Raw genomic sequence first — 23076 nt, forward strand, 5'->3', positions numbered from 1 at the left:
GCGAATATTCGCCAGGGACCCCCGCAAGGAGGTTTGGTCTTAGTTGCGTCCGACACGCAGGTTGCAACCCTCAGATTATGTTCCCTAATACAGGTGCTGGTGTATTCTGGGATTAAGCAGTGTTCGAGGAAAGCATAGTCGACGAGCTGGGTCAGGACCAAACGGACAGGGTGGTACCAAGGATGAAACGTAAACAGGTCACAGGGAATAGCCAAGGTCAAAAACTGGAATATCAAGCACAGTACCAGGAATGAGACTGAAACAGGTTATGAACAAAGCCGAAGTCAGGAATGAGGAATGCTGAAGTATAGTTGTGAGCCTATACTCTGGCACTAGATTGTGCTCAGAGACCCCTTTATATTGGCTAGATTAAAAATCTGCGACAAACGTGACATCACGTTTGGTGCATCTGCCCCGTTGGCTGGGTCCCCAGCAGCACTGGATCCAGTAAGTGATGGCCGGTGTCCGGGACGCCGCAACACTCCCGGATCCAAGGACCCCTAAGAGCAATTCCCTGGGCCTTGTTCCAGTGTGTTTCCTGGATAACAACAATATCTGGGAGCATAGCCTCCTGCTTGAACCAGGATATTAAGATCACCCACATTCCAGGAGACAATCCTAAAGCTAAAAAGGGTAACAGGGAAACTGAAGTTCTGGGGCTGAACAATAGATGATAATGCAATATATTCAAGAGAACCCACCTGTCCCAGCAAGCAGGAAGACATTTCATAGCAATACAAACATTCTAGAGGATTTATCATAGCTTGGAGAAAGCTAAAGTGGAGAGAGCTAAAGTACCAACCAATCAGCTCCTGTCATTTTTTTAAACACAGGGCCTGATTTTGTAAGGATCGCAATCGCAAAGCTGCACTCAGGCAGCTTTGCAATTGCGACCCTTGCAGGTATGGTAATGCAGCAGGAGGCATCGCGCCTCCTGTGCATTACTTAACCGAGCTGCGTTGTCCAACGCAGCATCAGTTAATCTGCGTACCATCGTCCGGCAGTTTACAGGAAGAGGCCAGTAAATCTCCGTCACCCGATGGAGATCCTGGCTTCTTCCCTTCCCTTCCTCGCAATGGCGGCAACAGGCTTCCGTTTCGGCAAACAGAGGTCATCGCCGCCCTCTCCCTGCCCACAAACGGCAGCAGATTGTCAATCACTGACAGTCTGCTACCAATTTGCGTGCAGCCTCGCAGACCCGTTCTGCACATGCACAGAATGGGTCTGGCGCCTGTGCAGATTCCCGAAGAGCGGGAATCTGCGATCAGCAGTGTACTAACGTGCACTGCTGAATAAGGCCCGCAGTCTGTAAAATGACAGAAGCTGATTGGTTAGTACTTTATCTCTCTTCAGTTTATCTCCAAGATTTGATAAATCATCCAGGAGAGAGGGAGGCAGGAGAGACACACAGCCACTCCAAAGTAGGCAGATCCTAGAACATCAGGCATGGCTCTATTTATCAAAATAGGCTGACATTCCCACTGATAGAGCCTGCAGTCCTTCCACATGAGCCCAGAGTGGGCATTGTGGTTGTTTCTGATGACAGTGAGGCCATAGGAAGCAACATATAAAATGCCCATAAGCATTGGCTGCCGAGTAGCGGCAGACTTGGCAGAGGTAAGCATAGTAGTCTGTGGGTGCAGGGACAGAAGTATAGGCCTTGGACCTAGGGACCCATGTGTACTGCACACCCTGCACCCATTATAGATATGCTATTAGCAGGGGCTGTAAGCTTAATAATTGATAAACATGAACTAATGCCTCATCATACTTTTAGTCAATTTAAATATACATTTGTGTGTGTGAGGACAAGCGCTGACAACAACTGTCTTTTAGTTTTGCAAAACATAACAGACCTTACAAATTATATTTAAAGAACATTATACCATTCATATTTGTATAGGTGATTTACAAAGTGTGGCGGTAAATGCACCTGCAAATTGTTTGGGAAGTTGAGGTTTAAAAGAAGTGTTCCTTATGCCAGGAGGTGGTGATGCAGAGCCAACAGTTCTTCCATGGACTTATATCCTGGATGTTGACAGGAGAATCACAATCAGACTTACTACTGTAAGCCACATAGCATAAGACTGTTTTATTCTTGTGTTTCTCTTTAAATGGAGAGAAAACTGTTACTAAAACAAGGAGTTGCAATTCTAGCTAGTAGCCCCTGCCACGTTGTGTGATTTCCTCATACAGAAAGACTGCAGTCAGCTGTCACTGGCACGGTAAGGAACACGTGTCCCAGGTTGCAGTGGGATTCATGATTTAATGTATTTTTAATTTTGGCTTGAAGAATGGAAAATATTTAAACATTATAACATAATTGTATGCAGTATCAATATAGCCTTAACTGGTAGATGGTTGTGCTAATAAAGTGTGTGTTTTACAGGGCCTGGTTCAACATCTTTGCACTTGTGTGAAGGCATATGCCAACATTTATGTTAGATCTTTCAGCACATCGGGTTGAAAGCTGGGTCATTCAGTTGCTAGTAGATGTGCTGTGACTTAATTCATGCAATATAGAGCATGAACAGAGCCTAGAGTAACGCGGTAACAGCTGTGAGCATTGAACGAGGAGAATAAGCTATGGAGGGGGACTGGATAACTCATATTGTGGACATCTGTCTTAATGATAAAATATAATTGTCTAAATATTTTGGCACTTACTTTTTGCTCATTGATCCAGCTTTCCACCAGCCGCAAGTCTAGTAATAACTGAAAAAGTTGCCAGGTCCCCCTAACACAGTAAATACACAGTACAGAGTTGTCAAGTTTTGCTTGTAGCGGTATGCTATATGTCTCCATCTCTCCGTCAGTCAACTAAAATAACATAACAATAATGAAGATGGAAAAAAATTGATTTGTTCACTTTGTTCAAAGAACTTAGCTAACTGGCCCATTCCTAACAAAAATGCAGACAGTTGAACTGATTTCATGTAAACACATCATCCAAATGGAACTTCTCCAGTGTGAGGAATAACAGTCTGAAATGACAGAATGTGACTAATAATCTGAGAGTTGCTGGAGTACTGTCAGAGACTGTTTAGTAGATTTGGATTTAAGGCCAATCATAAACCCATCTGTCTCGGAGGGCTGCCATGAAAGCAGCTATAAGATGTTTGACCGTATTTTAGCACATCATTGAGTATCTTGATTATTTTACCATTTTCTATGTGATTGTTTTAAAGATTGTCGCGCACTCCTATTCTATTTCACAAATTCTAGTTAGATTTTATTTAGTTTAAATCTTTTCCATCTTCTACCTTTCTATTACATTTTTCCTATATATTCATTTTGTATTGCAAGGACACTTGTAGTTTAAATAACCAGGAAACACGTTACCAGAAGTAGTTTAAAATGCTTATACTCCTCCAATTGTTATATTGGAAACAGTTCTCCCTTACTTATGCACAGAGCTGACGACCCATCCTCATGGGTACCTTCTGCATCCCTGGGGAGCACTTATTTTTCATCATTTTTAAAGAGTATTATCACTGTTTTTAATCTTATCTCTTTACTTATATATTTAAATGATGCAGATTTTCTGTACCTTGCCTGGTTTTAAGCAGCCTCCAGGCTGAACAATCTATGTGTCAGCATAATAGGTAACTCTTGCCGACTTAACAGAACTCCTCCCCGTGAGCAGCCCGGAGAAGAGATTCTGCAAACATCTTTGGGGGGCACGGCTGGACTGTAGACATCATTAGGCCCCGCCCACAACAGGAAAAGACCGCAATTCGAGGGTCCGCGAGGAGGGGATGGAGCTAAATGGCGCAATTTGTGTCTTGTAGCCCCGCCCCCTCCTGACAGACCCGTGAATTCCTAGTAAAATCTCCCCATCCTGGCCACTTCACTAGGAAGTGGGTGGGATGCGGGAAATCTGTTTACACTTTCGAGGGTGTGGGAGGGGGCTACACAAGAAATCGGGAGCCTCACGCGACTTCCTGGAGTGCAGGCAAGTATGACATAGGTGCTAGTTCAAAGTTGGTAGCACAGCAGAAACAATTTGCACCTTGGTAAAGCCATGTTGCACTATAGGTGGGGCCGATTTAAAATGTGCAGAGATCCAGAACAGTGTTGCTGCCACACATGTGTCTGCGATCCACAGCGCATGCATTCTGATTGTTGCGCTCAGTAATGCAGTACAGAGTTGGACGCAGAGTATGTCAATTTTAGTGGGCATGCCTGGGAGATAACAGGGTAGTGGCGAAGCCGACGTGGGCATGCCGCTGGAGGAATCGGTATGAATTACCGCCGGACGCATGTCCCGACAGCGGCTGCCCGACATGGCTGAAAATTCTGATCGTTCCTAGGTAAGTATTTACTAACCTAACCTCCCCCCCAACCCTAACCCTCCTTAGGGGTGCCTAACCCTAATCTTCCCCCCAGTGCCTAACCCTAATCCCCCCTCTAAGTGCCTATACCTAACCCCCCCTTCCCTGCCGCCTAAAACTAAGGGGGGTGCCTAACCCTGACCCTCCCTTCCCCTAGCCTAACCCTAACCTCCCAGGGGGGTGCCTAACCCTAAGTCCCCCGCTGAAGCCCTAAACCAAACCCTCCCCCCCCCACGGCTGTCCACGCTCGGCACCCAGCATCTCTTCGATCGGGATGCCGGGCGCCGTTCTCCCGGCATCGGTAAAATGACAGGCGTCATTTAACCCTTGCCGGGATAAAGCAGGCGGGAAGCCAGCCATCGGGATTACGTCCGCCGGCTTCCCAACTGCATACCCCGCTGGAGGCCATACCAAGTTTCAGTGGTGTGTCCGATGATACATTAGCAAGATACAAACAGAGTGTTTCCTCTAAAAAGAAACGTCTGCATGAGGAAACAGTCTCTCCACCTTGGTCCCAGGACCTCTATACCGCGTGGTGACTTCCCGGCGTCTATGTGAGCATCAGAGGCACGATACTTTCAATGCCCCAGGACACTCACGGTAACGCTGCATACTGGAAATATCCAGCGCATCGCAGCACCAGTGTCAACTGACTCAGTGTAGAGTATGTAAGGTAATCAGCCATGCATAGCCAGAAAAATACTGCTCCATACGGGGACGATTGAGCCTGTGATCTCTCTGTTGAGACATTACAACTACTTTGCTCTAGTTATTCTGATTATATGACCAGTGACTGGATACTGGGAGAGAGTGACTACTAATATCTATAATCAGCGCCGTATCTGGATGGCAGTGCGCCCTGTGCAGCACTGCCGTCCCTCTTGCTCCCTCTCCGCCCCCCTCCTCCCCCTGAGCGCTTACCTTTCCTTCCAGGGGGTAGAAGGCGGGCAGGATCCAGTGCCGACATTCTTCATGCGCCGCGCACCACTGCCGGAGGTCTCTTCTTGCAGACCTCCGGTGCTGGAAAGTGTGTGGCCGGTGCATCTGGAGGATTCCACCCTGTGCGGAGGCACCGGCCGCACCACCGTCACTACGGCCCTGTCTATAATATTAATAACGTAGTTCAGTACCGTGCGCACAGGATGACTTTGATTTGTTGCAGAGTGTGCCGCAGCCAGATAAGAAAGAGTTCCCTAGTCCTCTCAATAAACAGATAAATGGAAGGAGCTAACCCGCTCAACTCCTATATACAATATGTGTTCATGCATGTATATATGGATAGTCTAACTGTAATTTAAACGTATAAGTATGTTTATTGGTTATTGCAGAGTATTGTAATAAGTTATTGCAGGGGCAACCAGTGAAATCCCAAGGCAAAGCACAGAACCACTGAACAGGCAAAGAGTCTACTGCGACTGAGGTGTTCATGTGGTAAAACTGTGGCCGCTGCAAACTGACATTTATTTATTTTTTTCATCCTTTTTTTTGATTGGTTCTTTAAAATTTTTACATTTATATATTTTTCCACCTTCACGACCATCTCTGTAAATGTTCCCCCTAGAACAGCACAGCGGGACGTCGCTCTCTGTTGTGGACTTTATACTGGCTAAGCACGCTACAGGGTCTACACACTGTGTAGTACGCCTCACTGGCAACAACTTATTAGTTGTACTTACTGGATAATTAACCTATGACATTTGTAAGGTGTGTAAGCTCTGAGGTTAACACTGTGCTTAACCAATAAACAGACTTATACATTTAAACTAGAGTTAGCCTGTCCATATATACATACACGAACACACATCGTATATAGGGGTTGAGCGCGGTAGCTCCTTCCACATTTCTAATATCTATAGTAACAATTTGAAAGACTGGCTTTATACTAACAACCATCCTACTACTAACATATAACTAACTGGATATTATCAAAGGAATCTGTGATATACTGCTAACTTAGCACTGTATTAGAAAAGGTTACTAGTCATTTACAGTAGGTTGGTTTTTATTGTTTGATTTCCATTACCAAGTCTATGCAATAGCTAAACTGATTGGCACCATCTGTAGACGTCTTGCTGCTGAATTACATGATTAGTCATTTATGGGATATTTTATGAGTATTTTTTATTTTATTATTGATATTTTATAAATTCTATTAACTATCTACAGACAGCGCTCCTTGTACTGTTTTTTAATCTATGTCTCTTTTTTGAGGTCCAGCTCCTCATTTCCAGGTAGCTGGATAGTGACATCATTTTATTGTCTGAGGTATATTAGTACCACTAGTGCCTATTGTTTGTTATTGTCTCTTTGTTGAAGATACAAACACAACTGCAGCAAAAGACGTGGCAGCTGGACATACACTCTACAATAATCGGGCCGATCCGCCCAATATCCGCGGATCTCCCCGATAATTGTAGTGTGTGTGTGGCCGACCGACGGTTAAATACCGATTGGTAGGGCATGCCGGATCGTCCAGCATGCCCGTCTGATGCGATATCTGCAAGTTAAAATGTCGTCAGTGTATGCCCAGCCGCGGCCGACAGACAGTCATTTCCCCTGTTCCTTCCCATGGAAGGCGGGGGAGGAGCGCAGATGTCGGGGCCAGTATACTGTGAGATGTCTCGCAGTGCATGCCCGTGATATCTGCAGGCTGACAGGCATTTTATCTGGTAATGTATGCCCGGCATTAGGAATGAAAGGAGTGTGCCCTAGCTTACTTCTAAAAAATGTATTGGCACCCTTGCAAATATAATATGATTTATCCAAGGTACCTCTTTTATTTTTTTTCTTTGCTGCCAACTCGGTATCAGCCCCATAGTGTGGGCTGTTTTTCTCTGTGTGGAAAGATGTAGCACTGCCAAGGCTGCATGGCCATTGTAATAAAAAACAAAAGTCTCACTAGGTTTATGTTGTGCTGAGCCAGGACCTGCCCCTTTATGTCAATTCATGTGGGTCTGGCCAAATGAAATGTGAAAAAAATACATTAGCCTGTGTGCACACAGTATATTCTGATTGTGTATTGGCTGCAGATAGGAGCAAGTGGGAAAGCTCTAAGCTCAAGCGCAATCCGAATACCTGACCTTATTAGTCTGATTCTCATTTCATGGCCTGAAGCCCCGATTTTTTATTGTGTGTGTCTATCTTCAATTATTAGGGGTCTATTTACTAAGCAGTGTTAGGAGACAGAGTGAAAAGTGATAAGAAAGTGATAAGGTGCCAGCCAATCAGCTCCAAATTGTCGTTTATCAAACACAGCCTGTTAGATGACAGTTAGGAGCTGATTGGCTGGCACCTTATCACTTTCTTATCCCTTTTCACTCTATCTCCTAACACTGCTTAGTAAATAGACCCCTTAGTCCTCAAAATGTGTTCATATTTACCTTATTACTGGTGATGTGTTAAGATACTATTAGATAATATATTATCTGTTGTTATTGTAAATATGTTTTCCAATTTTAATATTTAAAACAGCCCTAGTTCCTGCTGTTTAAACCAGTTTTATTCTGCATCACATGATCACTGATTGCCTAATTGTATTTAACTTTGCTACAGAAGTTTCCTAATTTCTTTTTTATTTATTTCTTCTTTTTAAGATATTACTTCAAAATCCAGGCAAAAAATCCACATGGCTTTGGACCTGTGAGCCCCTCCGTGTCATATGTTACAGAATCAGGTATGAACTAATACAAAAGTGTAATATATAAATTTCAATTTTCTTGGATCCGAAGGAGAGTGTGATACACATGATGCAAAGTATAACATAAACCTATTATATACTATATTACACTACAGCATATCATTTATATTTAAATTATATTCAGTTGGATGCAGTGGGACCCAGTGACAATGTTTACACTTCCCATGCTGACATTCATAATGTCGACATGTCGACATCTTCAGAATGGCAACATGTTCAAAATGTCGACATCTGAAAAGTCACTATGTGAAATGTTGACATTCTCAGAATGCTGCCGGTTATGTTTAGTTGCCCCTGGGAGAGTTAGGTACTAGGGGGAGGTTAGAGTTAGGCTGCAATGGAAGGGATGTGTTAGGGTAGGGCACTAGGGGGAGGTTAGAGTTAGGCTGCAATGGAAGGGATGTGTTATGGTAGGGCACTAGGGGGAGGTTAGAGTTAGGCTGCAATGGAAGGGAGGTGTTAGGGTAGGGCACTAGGGGGAGGTTAGAGTTAGGCTGCAATGGAAGGGAGGTGTTAGGGTAGGGCACTAGGGGGAGGTTATAGTTAGGCTGCAATGGAAGGGAGGTGTTAGGGTAGGGCACTAGGGGGAGGTTAGAGTTAGGCTGCAATGGAAGGGATATGTTAGGGTAGGGTACTAGGGGGAGGTTAGAGTTAGACTGCAATGGAAGGGATGTGTTAGGGTAGGGCACTAGGGGGAGGTTAGAGTTAGGCTGCAATGGAAGGGAGGTGTTAGGGTAGGGCACAAGGGGGAGGTTAGAGTTAGGCTGCAATAGAAGGAATGTGTTATGGTAGGGCACTAGGGGGAGGTTAGAGTTAGGCTGCAATGGAAGGGATGTGTTATGGTAGGGCACTAGGGGGAGGTTAGAGTTAGGCTGCAATGGAAGGGAGGTGTTAGGGTAGGGCACTAGGGGGAGGTTAGAGTTAGGCTGTAATGGAAGGGAGGTGTTAAGGTAGGGCACTAGGGGGAGGTTAGAGTTAGGCTGCAGTGGCAGGGAGGTGTTAAGCTGGCCACACACTAGACCAACTTACATCCAACCAACCAACTAGTTGATTGGTTGGAATGAAAATCTGGTAAGGTATGAAAGCAAATGACAATCAGCAATTTGCTCCCAAATGCTGGAAAATGGACAAAAACTGTTGTTTAAACAAATTGTTTAGATCAAACATTTAACAAACTTGTGTGACAACCATTTTCATCTGTTTTCTGGCATTTAGGAGCATATTGCTGATCTTCATTTACTCCCATACGTTACCAGATTTTCATTCCAACCAGCCAACTAGTTGGATGTTAGGTTAGAGTTAGGCTGCAGTGGCAGTAGGGCACCAGGGGGAGGTTAGAGTTAGGCTGCAATGGAAGGGAGGTGTTAGGGTAGGGCACTAAGGGGAGGTTATAGTTAGGCTGCAGTGGCAGGGAGGTGTTAGGGAAGGGCACTAGGGGGAGGGTTAGGTGTAGGGATTAGGGTTGGGTGGAAAATACTCACCCAAACCGCTGCTTCATCAGATTTCTGCACCAGAAGTAAATGTCACATGAATGCCTGGGCCCGGTAGCCGCAGTGAAGCTGCTGCAGGCGTCGGGACCAGTGACTGCTGGGCCACCAGGGATGTTGGTCGACATTCTGTCATGCTGTCCCTTTATAAAAAATGGGAGGGTGCAATTTTATAGTTTGCAGGGGGCACCGAAAACCCTAGCACCGACCTTGTGTGTTTGTGTGTGTGTATGTATGTATGTATGTATGTATCTATATATGTGTATGAATGTGTATGTATGTGTTAGGGTGTATATATGTGTATGAATGTGTTAGTCTGTATGTATGGGTTTGTGTGTATATAATATACTAGCTGGGATACCCGTCATTACCCGGGATGAAGACGGAACCCTGAAGTACACCTGCAGCCTTTATTTGTTTACATTGTCATTGCCTATAACCCCATTCCATTGATCCTGAAAAAAACGCCCCACTGTGTGCTGGCATGCTTGCAAACAGTGGTGTAACCACTGTGGGTCCAAGGCGTGCGGCTGCTATGGTGCCTGAGCTGTCTCTATGGCCCGTCGTGCCCCCAGCACCCAGTCATGCACACAAGGTGGGCTGGTCCAGTCAGGGCCATCGAGGGGAGCCCGGGTGTCAGCAATGTTGATTTGGTGCTGGCTCGCCAGCTGATTACAGCTAGCGTACTGGCAGGCAGTCATGGAGAGACAGCGCCACCAGTTGCGAGGCAACTAGAGCTTGCGGACTGGCAGCCAATTAGCAGTGGTGGCTCCTGATTGGCTGCCTGACCGCGAGCTCTAATTGACTCAAACCTGGTGCCAGATTCAAATTGCGCAGGTGCTGTTTGTCCATGTCTGCCACTGCCTGCCGTGTGCTAGCTGTAATTAGCTGGCGGGCCGGTCCCCAAATCCACCCATGCTGGCTGCTGATGGCACACAGGGGGAGGTAAAGGTTGCTGGAGGGACATGGGGAGGTGAGTTATTGGGAGGTATAATGTGTAAGGGGCACTACTATTGTGTGGAATAATGTATTATATGGGCACTACTAATATGTGGCATAATCTGTAAAGGGCATTACTGTGTGGCATAATGTTTAAAGGGCATTACTGTGTAGTGTAATGGGCATCACTGTGTGGCATAATGTATAAGGGGCTCTACTACTGTGTGGCATAATGTGTATAAGTGGTCCTACTGTGTGACATAACCTGAATGGGCTCTGTGTGGCATAATCTGAATGGGGTCTGTGTGGCATAACATGAATGGGCTCTGTGTGGGAGCAAATGTATGTGTTTTTTTACCTGTGGGGGGCCCTTTTAAGATCTTGCTATGTGGCTCACAAAGTTCCAGCTACACTCTAGTATGCATATACAGAGGCTCTGTATTTAATATGGCCTTGCATGAGTTATCAAGTTTGCTCAGACTGAGGTTAAAATAATACTTTTGTAGCTTTCTCACAGGTTTTTGGCAGACTGTCAATTTCCACTGGAGCCGACCCTGGAACCTGTGTAAATTAAGAGTGTCCCCATTTTTAGTGATTGTGTGACAGTGTGTGGCCTTGACAAAGTTCAAACCTAGGCAAAAACCTAATCCTGGTCAGTTTACACCACAATGCCAAATTTGGTGGAGCTAGGTCCAAAACTCTGGCTGTGCATAAAGGGCAAAAAGACTGACAGGCAGATATGCTTTTTCGATTATTATAATAAATATATATGTACGTACGTACGAGAACCCATGCCCCCTCACCCCAGGAAATCCTGCATTTGCCCCTGCCCTCTATACACTAAGATTTGTAATTCTCCAACTTTCTTAATATGATTTCCAGGATGGGTTTCAGTGAAATGTATTTGATTAATTTAAAAAGGTTTGTCCAATGATTGTCTAAAAAAACAAATTTTATACCATCATTTTGGTTCATTGTCTTCCTGTAATTTTTGCCTGCTTTCAATTGTCAATTTTCTCTTGATTAGTGGTTCATACAGTAAATGGCAAATTTGTACAGTAAATGTGTTTAGAACTGAAACTTGCAACTTCAATATTTGGGTTTGAGTACACCTTCAAAATTATTTGGATTGTAGTGCTTTTTCTATGAATGGTTAAATTTGAATCTATGATCTGAAGGTTTAACATATCTGTAATTATGCCAATAAGTACAGATGTTCCAGATCATGGGACATAATACTTAACCTGAGCATTATATTATATCCCATGATGCAACTGGATCGCACCATACAGTGCGACCCAGAGATGCGGTACACACTGCACGATCCGACGTACCATGGCGGGATGTATCTTTACATACTGCTATTAACTACACCTTGTCACTCATTGAATCGTCCCATCTGCTGTGCAGCACAGTATATGGGACTATTTAATGAACAGGATCCGGGAATGACGGATCGGTCATACACCCTATACGATATGTACGATATATTGTTCTGAGAGCAGGTTTTCTTGTAAGAAAAGGCTTTCCCTGTATACTATGAGGTCTTCACTCAGTTGCGTAAGTTCATCCCAGATGCCTGGAGGCAAGTTATAATCTGGTGCCCACCCCCCGCCATAGCCGCTGACACTGTAATGTAGCATTTCGCAAGCAGATACACCCGCAATTGCACACAGAATATATGTCCAGAAGATCCTCAAAAATGCTGCCCTACAATAAAACTTAGCTGCTGGTGCAAACGACGGTGCTAAGAAGACAAAAGTTGAAAAATGAAACATAGGAGTCTGTTGATTTACAAGCACTGTATGGCCTCCAAACCCATACAAATGGTGATATGTATCTAATATCAATTGTTGATACCATCAGATTGGAGAGGACTACATGCATATGCATTATAATTGGCTTGAAGCAACAATCCTAGTAAAAGTATTTATTACCTGAGTCAAGAAATTCAGTGACACACACTGCCCCCCATATTCAATATCAACACCCCAGCAGCACCCAAACACCCTAGATTTACTGCCAACACCCAAACAAGCCCTGCATTCACTAGCCCCACCTCAACAACAATGTGCACACACACAAACCTATAAACACAGACACACACAGACACACACATCAGAGAACACAGGTCTCCCCTCTAAACATATAAGGGGGAGGAGTCAACACAGAAGTTAGGAGCCATGCACTACAGCCTGTGCACTCGTCCCTTTTATGTGCGGTGGGTTGTGACTTGCGTTGCATGCCGGAGATCCATCATTGGGCTGAGTCCAGTCACTGAGGGGACACTGGGAGAGGGAGGACTGGACATGTGCAGTGTGAGTCCCTACTTAATCCTGCTCTAGAGTGTATAATGTGGAACCAGGGACAATGGAGGAGGTCAGACATCCCTATTCAGGGATGGCGCCCAAAGGCAAATGCCTCTATTGACGCATGTAATTCCGCCACTGCCTTAATATTCTACCTTAATATTCTAACTAAAAATCAAACTCAGAGACTGGTATGTGAGTAAGAAGATCTTATAGAGTGTCATTAATCATGCTGATTAATCTTGTCTTCTGCCTGTAGTGCTTTAGGAGAGGGGCTGAATACCTTTCTGTTATATGGTGCCTGAAGGATATGTATAACACCTGTGAAGTTATGGTGTGCACTGTGCAGTTCATCTGGTGTCATGTAATAGCAGCATACTTTCAGTGCTTGTGCTGTATGCAATGGTCAGGCTTACTGCTGTAATTGAGACCCGGGGCTTGACACCACTTGAAATGGTTTGTATGGACCAGGGTAGATAGTGGCATGGCCTAATTCACCCTGATTTCCCTTTGGCAGTCATGGAACAATGTGAAGACCTAAAAAAGAATCACTCTGTAGAGATTGTAAGACTAGTTATAAACCTCGAGGCTCAGGAAATAATAAGTAGTTGTATTTAGGTGTCCATCCAGGGTTATAACAAGAGATGGGCGAGTGGTGCAGCGCGCATGGGCCATGGCGGCATCACTGCACTCTCCCCTGGAGGCGTCACTGTCACTCCTCCAAAGCAATTGCATTTGGCTTGCAAGGTGCCTGGAATGGAACACTGTTGCTGGTGGAGCTACTGCAGAGCTCCCTGGAGCATCCTAGGAACTCTCCTTGCAGTGCTCTACTTCTAGTATTGTAGCGCCTCTGGCCCCACCCCCTTGGTGTGCCATCATGATATCATGTGTTTGGGGGTGCGACTGGCCCAGTGCAGCACAGAGCCCTGCTCTGACTCTGTGGACATCTACTGTAAATAAAATTGACAAGCTGCAATACATCTTTTCTCCTGTCCCCTGCCTTCTCCATGCAATTCTTGGTGGTCATTTTCATTTGTTTAGTATGAAATTGTGAACATTATATGCGTTTGGTATTATATGATTGCCACTACTGCACCTTGTGTGTTACATTAGCATGCTTTGTACTTAATACATATATTTTTATTAAAAATACTGTACAAAAAAGACATGCTTCTAATTTTGTCTTTAGATATACAGTACAAATGCATAAGTTTTAAAAGTCAGAGGGGACATTTGTCATGATTAAAATGTAAAATATAATATCAACTATATAGTGTACTTAACTACTTTACTGCTACGCTGAGATGCCAGAGGTGAGGTTCAGCTGAAAAGTGCTGGGATTGTGGTGCCACAAATTGTGTCACCATGACCCCACATCCATGTTTGATGTCACAACCATGTGACCGCTACAGCAGGGATGGTCAGCTACCCATGTTACTATCCACATGGGCATAGAGGGGGAATAGAAATGTGTGGCGAGCGATGCAAGCCACCGCACCTGAACCTTGCTCCTCCCCCTTATGTCTCGAGTCAGATGGTTGTGATGTGAGAGGTCCTGTAAAGCACGTCACTTTAGACCCAATCCTGCCCTCAGCATCACACATGCAGTCAGCCTAGCCCTGCAGCCAGTGACTCACTGAGAGCAGCACCATTGGTAGTGAGCCGGGATGGGGCTGTTCTATGTGCTGCTGCTGATTGGCTGACCAGAGTGTCTTTCACTCTGTTAGCCACAGCCCCCAGCAGCATGCACAAATGCAGCAGTGTGTGTAATCTGTGTATTGAAATGTCAGCATCACACACAGTGACTACAGCTGCCAGCAGCCACATAGGGGCATCTTCAATTGCCGGCGAAAAGTCCCGGACTTTTTTCATGGTGCACTTTCCACCATCATCGCTCGTTTTGCCTCCAGAAAAGTATCGCGTTCGTCACCACTTTTCTCCCTATTCAATTGCAAAGGATGCGAAAACGCGTCCCGGTGAAACTCATACAGGCGAAAAGTCCTGTCAGATTTGGGGAAATCAGTCTGATACCCCCCAAAACATGCACTGACATGGGAGATCACTATGGATACCCCCGAATAGCCCTGCTGAAGGTATTTGGGGTGCTTAAATGCTCTCAATTGCTGCTATTTAGCGTCTTTTCATAAGTGGTGAAGAATAGCATTTAGCAAGGTTTTTTTTGCAATAATAAGTAGTCCCAGCAAATTTGGGGTACATGAAAATGGGTGCAAGCATGGTTAAAAATCGCGGTGTGGTTTTAAAAAACATACAAAACGCAGCTGCAGCAAGTACCTGCAATCAAAAGAACAGCTTGGGCATACTTGGGGGACCATCTGGAGTCTATTTCGCTAGTTTTTAAGTTTGTCCCCCAACTTTGTTTTTTTTTTCGCTGGCAAAACTAAAGTACTTTTTTGGGGTGATCTAAAGTATTTTTTTTTTTACTTTTTTTGATGCAGTTTACCTTTGGGGCCTGTTCCAAGGCTGCAGGGGTGTTCCCGCAACTTTGCACCCCAAACTCAAAATTCTGCACTTTTTTTGCCTGCATTCAGAGGCGAATCTTTTCCGCTGGTTACAAGGCGCAGACTTTGCGCACCGGCGAAAAGACTTTGGAATTGAATACGGGGATAAGCTGAGATACATAAAACTAAAGGCTATCTGCTATTTTACGTTTGTTGCTATTGCTAATGGACCTATAAGTTATACACCGTTACTAAGGAAAATATATGTGAGATCACACACACACACACTGAGAGATCATGAATCCTCTTCCTGCAGATGCTGGTTCTGTCTAAACGCCGCTCAGCTTGTGCACAGCATGCGGCTTGGAACATGATTTAATAAATGGGGAGTGAGAAACAATTTTTATTTGACTTAGCTAACATTTTTTGCAACATTGTATACCAAACCTCAGTGACTGTTTCATGTGGCTGATATTAGAAGACATTTACTGGAGAAACAAATTCATTATTTCAATCGAACATCTTTTGCTTATTTAGATTCATCCATTGGATTTGTCAGGAATATCATTTTTTTATTCATTTTTAAATAAGTTTAATACTTATTATATTATGAAAGAACAATTTACTGTCTAATCTACTGTATATAGATTTTATGATCTTCTGGAATGTTATATGTGTTTTATATGTGCAATATTATTAAATATGTGTTATATGTGAACCTTACGTCTCCTGATTAGTTTACCTGTTTTTTAATTTAGACCAACACAATTACTGGTTTATTTTGGGATTGATAAAAATTTTCTAAATTTGAATAGCGCAATTAACTATATTAATTAGTTCTTCTGTGGTTTTTTTATTGGAGGTTTACAGATTTCTGAATGTTAATTGCTGCAATTTAAGTTTGATTCTGATCATAAAATCCAATAGGCAATGTACAGTTAGTGCCATCAGATTCTGTTGGTGATTTTGACCATCTGACCAATGTTTCTGATGAAACATCAAATGATTCCAACCCTACTTTTTGAGGGGAGGGCTCCCAGCTCATGGGAGAGTGAGTAGCCTTCCTGCAGCTGCCACTTCTTCGGTGTAATTGGATGGAGCACCGCCCTCTGGTCTGTAATGAAAGTAATTGCGCTGAATCATTAAAAAGGCGGAGCAAGCTGATATAATTTGTGGCTCCATGCACCTATCTAGACCTCCCTTCCCACGGACCTCCTGGATGCCAGCATTCAAAACCTGAAATTATGCATCACTACTCTGCTGAAGAGAAACCTAACACTGTCTCCTCTAAACCAATCACACAAACAGATCTCTGCCTCCCACATTATTAGTAAAATATTTTCCTCTCCCTCCTTAAAAAAACACCTATGTGTCTCGCGGTTTGCTCAACCTTTAAAAGTCATCTAAATTTGTGTGTGGTGACTATACAGGGCTGGCTTTTGGGGTAGAACACATCACAGAAAAGCTAACCATTACAATTATTATTTACCTGTATATATACTTAGTTTTCTGTGTGCTCAATAAGCCAAATACAATTGTTTTTGTAAACAGAGATCCTTCATACTTTAATATCTTCCATATTTTCCTCCACAGATAATCCATTACTCATTGTAAGGCCTCCAGGTAATACAATGTCTGTATTTTATACTTTCTAATGTGAACATGAATACATGGTGAGAAGAGATGATGGCTGAAAGATTTATTATGGTTTATAATTAATTTCCTACAAGCTTTGCAGTAATTTTTTATACTGACATTTTTTTTTTCATTTTTTTTATTTTTAACATCAATATGTTTTATTTAACTTGTTTTAAAAAATAAGGGAGGGTTATACAGAAAAAGGAGAGAGCCGGATGGGCGTACCAGGGGAGTGTTGAAAAACATACATGAATCAATCATACAAGGATATAGTAAAACAAGGTTATAACAGAGTAAAGTAACATATTTATTATAACTAAGGTGGTGAGTATGACGTGGGAGAAAGGTCCTGTGTCTCATTACGACACCGGACTACACAAAGAAATGGATCCTCCAGAGCTAGCCAGCTTAGAGTGGCCAGCCCCGCCGTTATCAGTCACATATTCATTCCATGTGAACCACTGGACCATAGGTAGAATGTGGGAAGCCTAAAATCTTCACCTCAAATGTATATATTGAATTTTCAACATTATTTTATGGATAAGGTGAGGGGAAGGATCCTTCTAGAATTGAACAATTGAAGTTTTGGTAGCAATTAAGCATCTTTTTATCTTAAAAGGTGGTGAACCCATTTGGATTCCTTTTGCATTCAAACATGATGCAAGTTATACTGGTTGTCACGGAAAGCAATATGTTAAACGCACTTGGTACCGGAAATTTGTGGGCGTTGTCCTTTGTAATTCATTGAGATATAAAATTTACCTCAGTGAAAATCTAAGAGGTAAGGTTTATTTATTCATTTTTTTAAATATTATATATTATTGTCAAAAATCCTAGTCATCTTAATCCTTGTTATTTCCATTGAGAACCTAGTTTGTTTGTTACAATTTATTGACAGTCTACTGTTTCATAATTTTTTTAATTGTAATAAATTACATTGGCTGATGTTATATTTATTTATTAATTTTGAAAGTGGCTACTACTCTCTTCTGAACTTTGCTTTTACAGTGGTTGTTGCTCAGTTCTTACCAACACAAAAGACTTGACACCATTGGGGGTAATCAAAGTCTGTTTACCCTGAACTAAGCTGTGAATATAACTATTTTATTAGATTTTGCACAAAACACTTTTAATGTTCTCTTATATATGCAAAATAAGGTATGGAATTTTAGTTGCAGTAAATGCATTACAAATTATATCCTTCATAAGTAAGCCCATAAACCTTGGAAAAATGAATTACTGTACTGTAAGAATAATCTATCAGTTGACAATGTGATGTATGAAAAATTAAATAATTGTATTTATTTATTAACGTTAATGAAGTCATTATGCATTTTACTTTGTCAATTTGAAAGATGGTGGAACTAATTTCATGTTTTGTTGTAGACACATTCTATAGTATAGGTGATAGCTGGGGAAGAGGAGAAGATCACTGTCAGTTTGTGGATTCTTACATGGAAGGAAGAACAGATCCATTATCTGAATTCCAGATACTACCCGTTATTAATGGTGAGTTTTTAAATTACATAATTTTGAAAGCAATTTACATTTTTCATGTATCAAATTGTTATAGGAAGAACCATACGTGCATTCTAAAATTTGGTATGATGGGTACCATTCAGCTGGAGTCTATGCATGGTATTTTAGGTGTACATGTCTCCTAGAGAGGTAATCTGTGAAGTGCAATATGACTGAGGCACAATGCCAACTTAACTTTGGTCCCTCCGTGTACCTTGTTTCAGGCACCCACCCTGGAGTGGACTCTTCACTAGGCTATCAGGGCTAAAACTCTGATCCCCTGCAGGAGTCCTATACATTGCAAAGACTCCCTCACTGTTTATGACGATATGGGGATGAGCCTCCCTCCTCTGTTCCCTATCTCTTTCTGCAATTTGGGGCACTTCACAGTGGGCTCCACCTGCTCCTGAGCACTCAGAGTACCTGGAAGCTCCCTGCTCCTCTTCCCTAATAATATGGTGACTTTCTACCCCAAAGCCTAGGAAACCCAAATCTAGTAACCTCTTCAATGCTGAGGATGATTGGGACTCATAAGCACAATAGGGGTTCAGATGGTTGTGGGATTTATCTAAAAGTCCTTCCCTTATAGCTGCTACCGCTCGGGGGGTAGCAGAGCTTGATCATGTTGGACCTGCGATTACGTCATTAGATCTGGCATTCTTAAACCCACATTCCAGTAGCAAAAGATACAAAATTGCAGGGCCAAATGTGGATATACAGCAGAGGAATATTTTGTGGCTTTGAACATTGTAGTTTATGCCCTCTCAGTTTGTACGTTACATTTCAAGATAAAACAATGGGGAAATAAAACAAAAGCTGTCAAACCAAAAGTATAAATTGCCAACCACATAACTATTTTGCAATGGCCCCACATGCAAATTAGTGAGTAACATTGCAGAATCTCAGGATTGTCACATAAAAAGCAGGTCAGGTGATGGTGGCTTATTATTCATATCCTTTTACATATATAGTTATCAATGGGATATTTAAATAACACAATGACATATTAAGAACTTATTGGAATTTTCACACGTCATATTTTGGATTTGGAATTCTTAATGTTGGTGTCAGATTAGGGGTTACACTTTTACCTATCCTGTTTTTCTGGTTCCTAAGGGGCTACCCAAATCTTCAAACTAATAGCTGCAGCAGGATTACTCCAGCCTCCAGTTTGATGATTAGCTGATGTAAATACTGTCTTTTATTTACAGGATATTACCGCCAATACACCCAGGAGCCTGTGATGTTCGGACAAATAGGCTATGGAACGCCTCATAATTACGTGGGTTGGTATGAATGTGGAGTGCCCATACCTGGAAAATGGTAATGCCTTCCAAGAATTTCACAGATTATTCACAACTAAACTGGTGCCATTTGACAGACTTGTATATAAAATAAAGGATTTATGGCACTGCATGGAAAAGAAAGGACAGAAAAACATAATAAATCTACAAGCTTCAAGGGCAAAAGAACAAAAAAACACTGTGTAAAACTAAAAATGTGGTGCTGCTTCTAAATCGTCTTAGAAGTGCAAGTGGGACTGTTGTGATCTAGAGTTCCTGCATAAAGACATAGTGGATTAGGTACAGCTCACTTTCAGAGAAAATTCTCCAAATAAACCACAAACTTGGAATCATTTATAACTTGCAGGAGCGACAAAGCTTGCTGTGCATGCTTACTTGTGAGTTGCAGTAAACACCGACTGTTGTTTTGGATTTTAAATCTCCCACATCATTACACACTACTGGCAGACCACTGTACACTTCAGAGATACACATGCTTATGTTACTAGCTAGCATCTGATATAAGACAGTCTGCATTTAAACAAGAACTTGTTGTAATTTATGCCTAATGACAGGGCCGGATTAAGGTCCTTGGGGCCCCTGGGCAACAAATATGTGGGGGCTGCTATCCCTAAAAGTGGTATGTGTGTATATTATATATATATATGTGTGTATATATATATATATATATATATATGAGTATATGTATGTATATATATATATGTATATAAATATATATTTTAACATATATATACACACATACATACACCGGGCTACCAGCCGCGTGTGTGTATATATACTGTATATACACATACATACATACAAGCATACAGCAGCATTCCATGCAAGAAAGGAATGCCGCCACATGCTGGTTTTGGATACATTGGATATATATATATATATATATATATATATACAGTATACATACATATACACGTATACATAAATACACATATACAGTGCTACTTACCTCTCCTGGTTTCAGATGCAGCAGCAGCAGAAATCATCGCAATTCGCGGATCATTGAAAAGAGGGTGGAGCCAAATACAGGGGGCGGGGCTTAATCACGGGTCGCTGAAGTCGGCTCCGTCAACAGAAAAAAAATATTCATCTGGGCCCTGGGTATGTGGCCGGGTGCTGGGGACAGTGTTTGGGGGCCCCTATCTGTGGGGGGCCCGGGACGACCGCCCCTATCGCCCTGCCTATAATCCTGCCCTGCTTAATGACAGTCTAAGGGCTTGCACTTTCCCTGCAGTGGTGTTGTATGTATCGTCTAAGCATTCTCTGCACTACAAATAGACTTAATTAAACCATATGAATTAAACTCTATGAAGAAAGCTCTAACATTGTTTATTGTTCAGCCATCAGTCACTATGAATGCTGGTGTGTATTGTCTATATTTTAATCACAAGGTTCAATGAACCTTATTTGTATTGTTGGTTAAGTGGTTTTTCAGACCAAACATATAAATGCAGGGAAAGTGCCCATGTGTTATCTTACCTGTACAATATATGCCGAGGTCTCATAAGCACTTCTTAAATGGAAAGAGATAGTTATGATTAGTATTCTGGAATTTAGTGGAAGCAGGGGGTCATCTTTCCATCTTCTTTAAATGTGGCATTATGTGGTGCTTAACAGATGATGGTAATATAATATAGCAATCACCTCATACCCTGATGACATAGGGAAGATGTGCCTTACGACCAAGTAAAGTAATGCTTCACTGGATGTTACAGTAACTCTACACTTCTATCAGTATTATAACCAGTGTAGTATAAATATATAAATTGGTTGTTTCAGCTGGCATAACTTGTAGGTAAAGTGACTAAAATAACACTAATACTAATGATATATTAAGTGCATGTATTGCTAACTGTTGGCCGAAACTGTATCCCTGTAAATTATAAGCCTAAAAAAAGTGTGCCTTCCTTCAAATGTAAAAATATATATATTTTATTAATATATGATAAAGCAAAAACATTTAATTAGTAAAAATATTTTTTGTCAGATTTCAAACTGGATTTGAAATCAGTTTGGGTGTTTTTGTAAGCAAAATGAGTATGACAGAAATGATGTGTCATCACAGCACCCTCCCATGCTAACATTTTGGTAACAACGGTCTATGATACATGAACAACCCAGCCCTGTTCTTTTTTATAGAATGACTTTTTGATTGACTGCTCTCATCCTTTTATTGAGCGTACAGTAATGTGCCACATGATCTCTTATACTGAACAGATAACTTAGCTTATTGACTTACCAAAGTTTTAAACTTTGCAAACCAATTGTGAGACTTTCAATGAAGTACACATATACTCTATAAAATGCTTCAGCAATAATTATTAGCCCCTATTTTTGCACTAAGCCAAATAAACTGCCCTATTTCAATTTGTAACCTCACAGTGCACCATTAGTGCCTGCCTCTCATTATCACTCTGTAATATGCATGGCTAATGATCACTACATTGATTGTCGCTTGTAGTTGAGATATTCCTGTAACATACGATTCTTTCATTTTGCAGAATACTTATTACTGAACTCATAACATCTAACTATGGCAGGGACATACTGGGGCTGTATTCAAACCCTAGCATTCATCTTTGTGCGTGAAAAGAGGCATGGGCACTTCTTACGGAGCATGTCGTGAGTCACAGGGCATGGCCTCGTAGCACACTCCAGTCCACCTGCATGCTGGCCAAGCAGAGTGCCAGGAGGCGGAGCTGCTCTTTGGGTCGGATCTCCCCTTCTGGCATTTGCCAGGTGGCCAATCCGATCCTGAACTGTGGTGACTATAGTAGGCTTACAGAATATTAATGGTTTACCCATTCTCTTAAGTGATATGGTGGGAGGTGTATCAAGTCTTGGAGAAGACAATTAGCTTCTAACTTTCATTTATCTAGCACATTCTATAAAATGACCTTTAGAAGCTGATTGGTTGCTTTGACTCACTTTCATTTCCTGTCCTGAAAAGGCTATAATGCAGATTTGATGACCAGATGCTGCTTGTAGATGGTTATAATAATAAAAACTGTATAGAGCAGGAAATATTGGGTCTCTTCATGAAGCAAAGATAAGCCAAAGAGTTGGCCTATCTCCACTTCTCTCAATGCTGTAACACCAGAGAAATGAGAGATTGTTCTGTGATAACCCATTTTTTGCCGCATATCATTGTCTTCATTGACCTTGATTAATCAATTTAACAAGTGGTGGAAAGTACAGACTTTTATCTCTAGCTAATCTCAGGATAACATTAGCTATATCTGACAAAGGAGACCAGCAAAGCCATAGCAGATCCCCGGGATTATAAATTGCGCAGGTACAATATTATGCAATATTGGAATAGATAATTGTTGTTACCTCAAGGTCTTAGCAAATACAGTCGACCTCTGTATCCCTGAAACTTTCTCAGCCA

The 23076-nt window shown here is 42.2% G+C and overlaps 1 protein-coding gene across 1 annotated transcript in view; it reads left to right on the plus strand.

The window, feature by feature from the left end:
• FNDC1 (fibronectin type III domain containing 1) overlaps positions 1–20299 on the plus strand; it is a 205760-nt gene extending 185461 nt beyond the window's left edge. The window contains exons 17-21 of the mRNA XM_088474480.1: positions 7928–8007; positions 16819–16848; positions 17483–17644; positions 18250–18372; positions 19593–20299. Coding sequence (XP_088330606.1) covers positions 7928–8007; positions 16819–16848; positions 17483–17644; positions 18250–18372; positions 19593–19708 — 511 coding nt within the window. The 3' untranslated portion in view covers positions 19709–20299. The remainder of the gene's footprint in view (positions 1–7927; positions 8008–16818; positions 16849–17482; positions 17645–18249; positions 18373–19592) is intronic.
• Positions 20300–23076: the final 2777 nt, after the last annotated feature.

Source organism: Taudactylus pleione, unplaced genomic scaffold, assembly GCF_031769625.1.
Source record: "Taudactylus pleione unplaced genomic scaffold, aTauple2 ptg000154l, whole genome shotgun sequence".
Classification (NCBI taxonomy): Eukaryota; Metazoa; Chordata; class Amphibia; order Anura; family Myobatrachidae; genus Taudactylus; species Taudactylus pleione.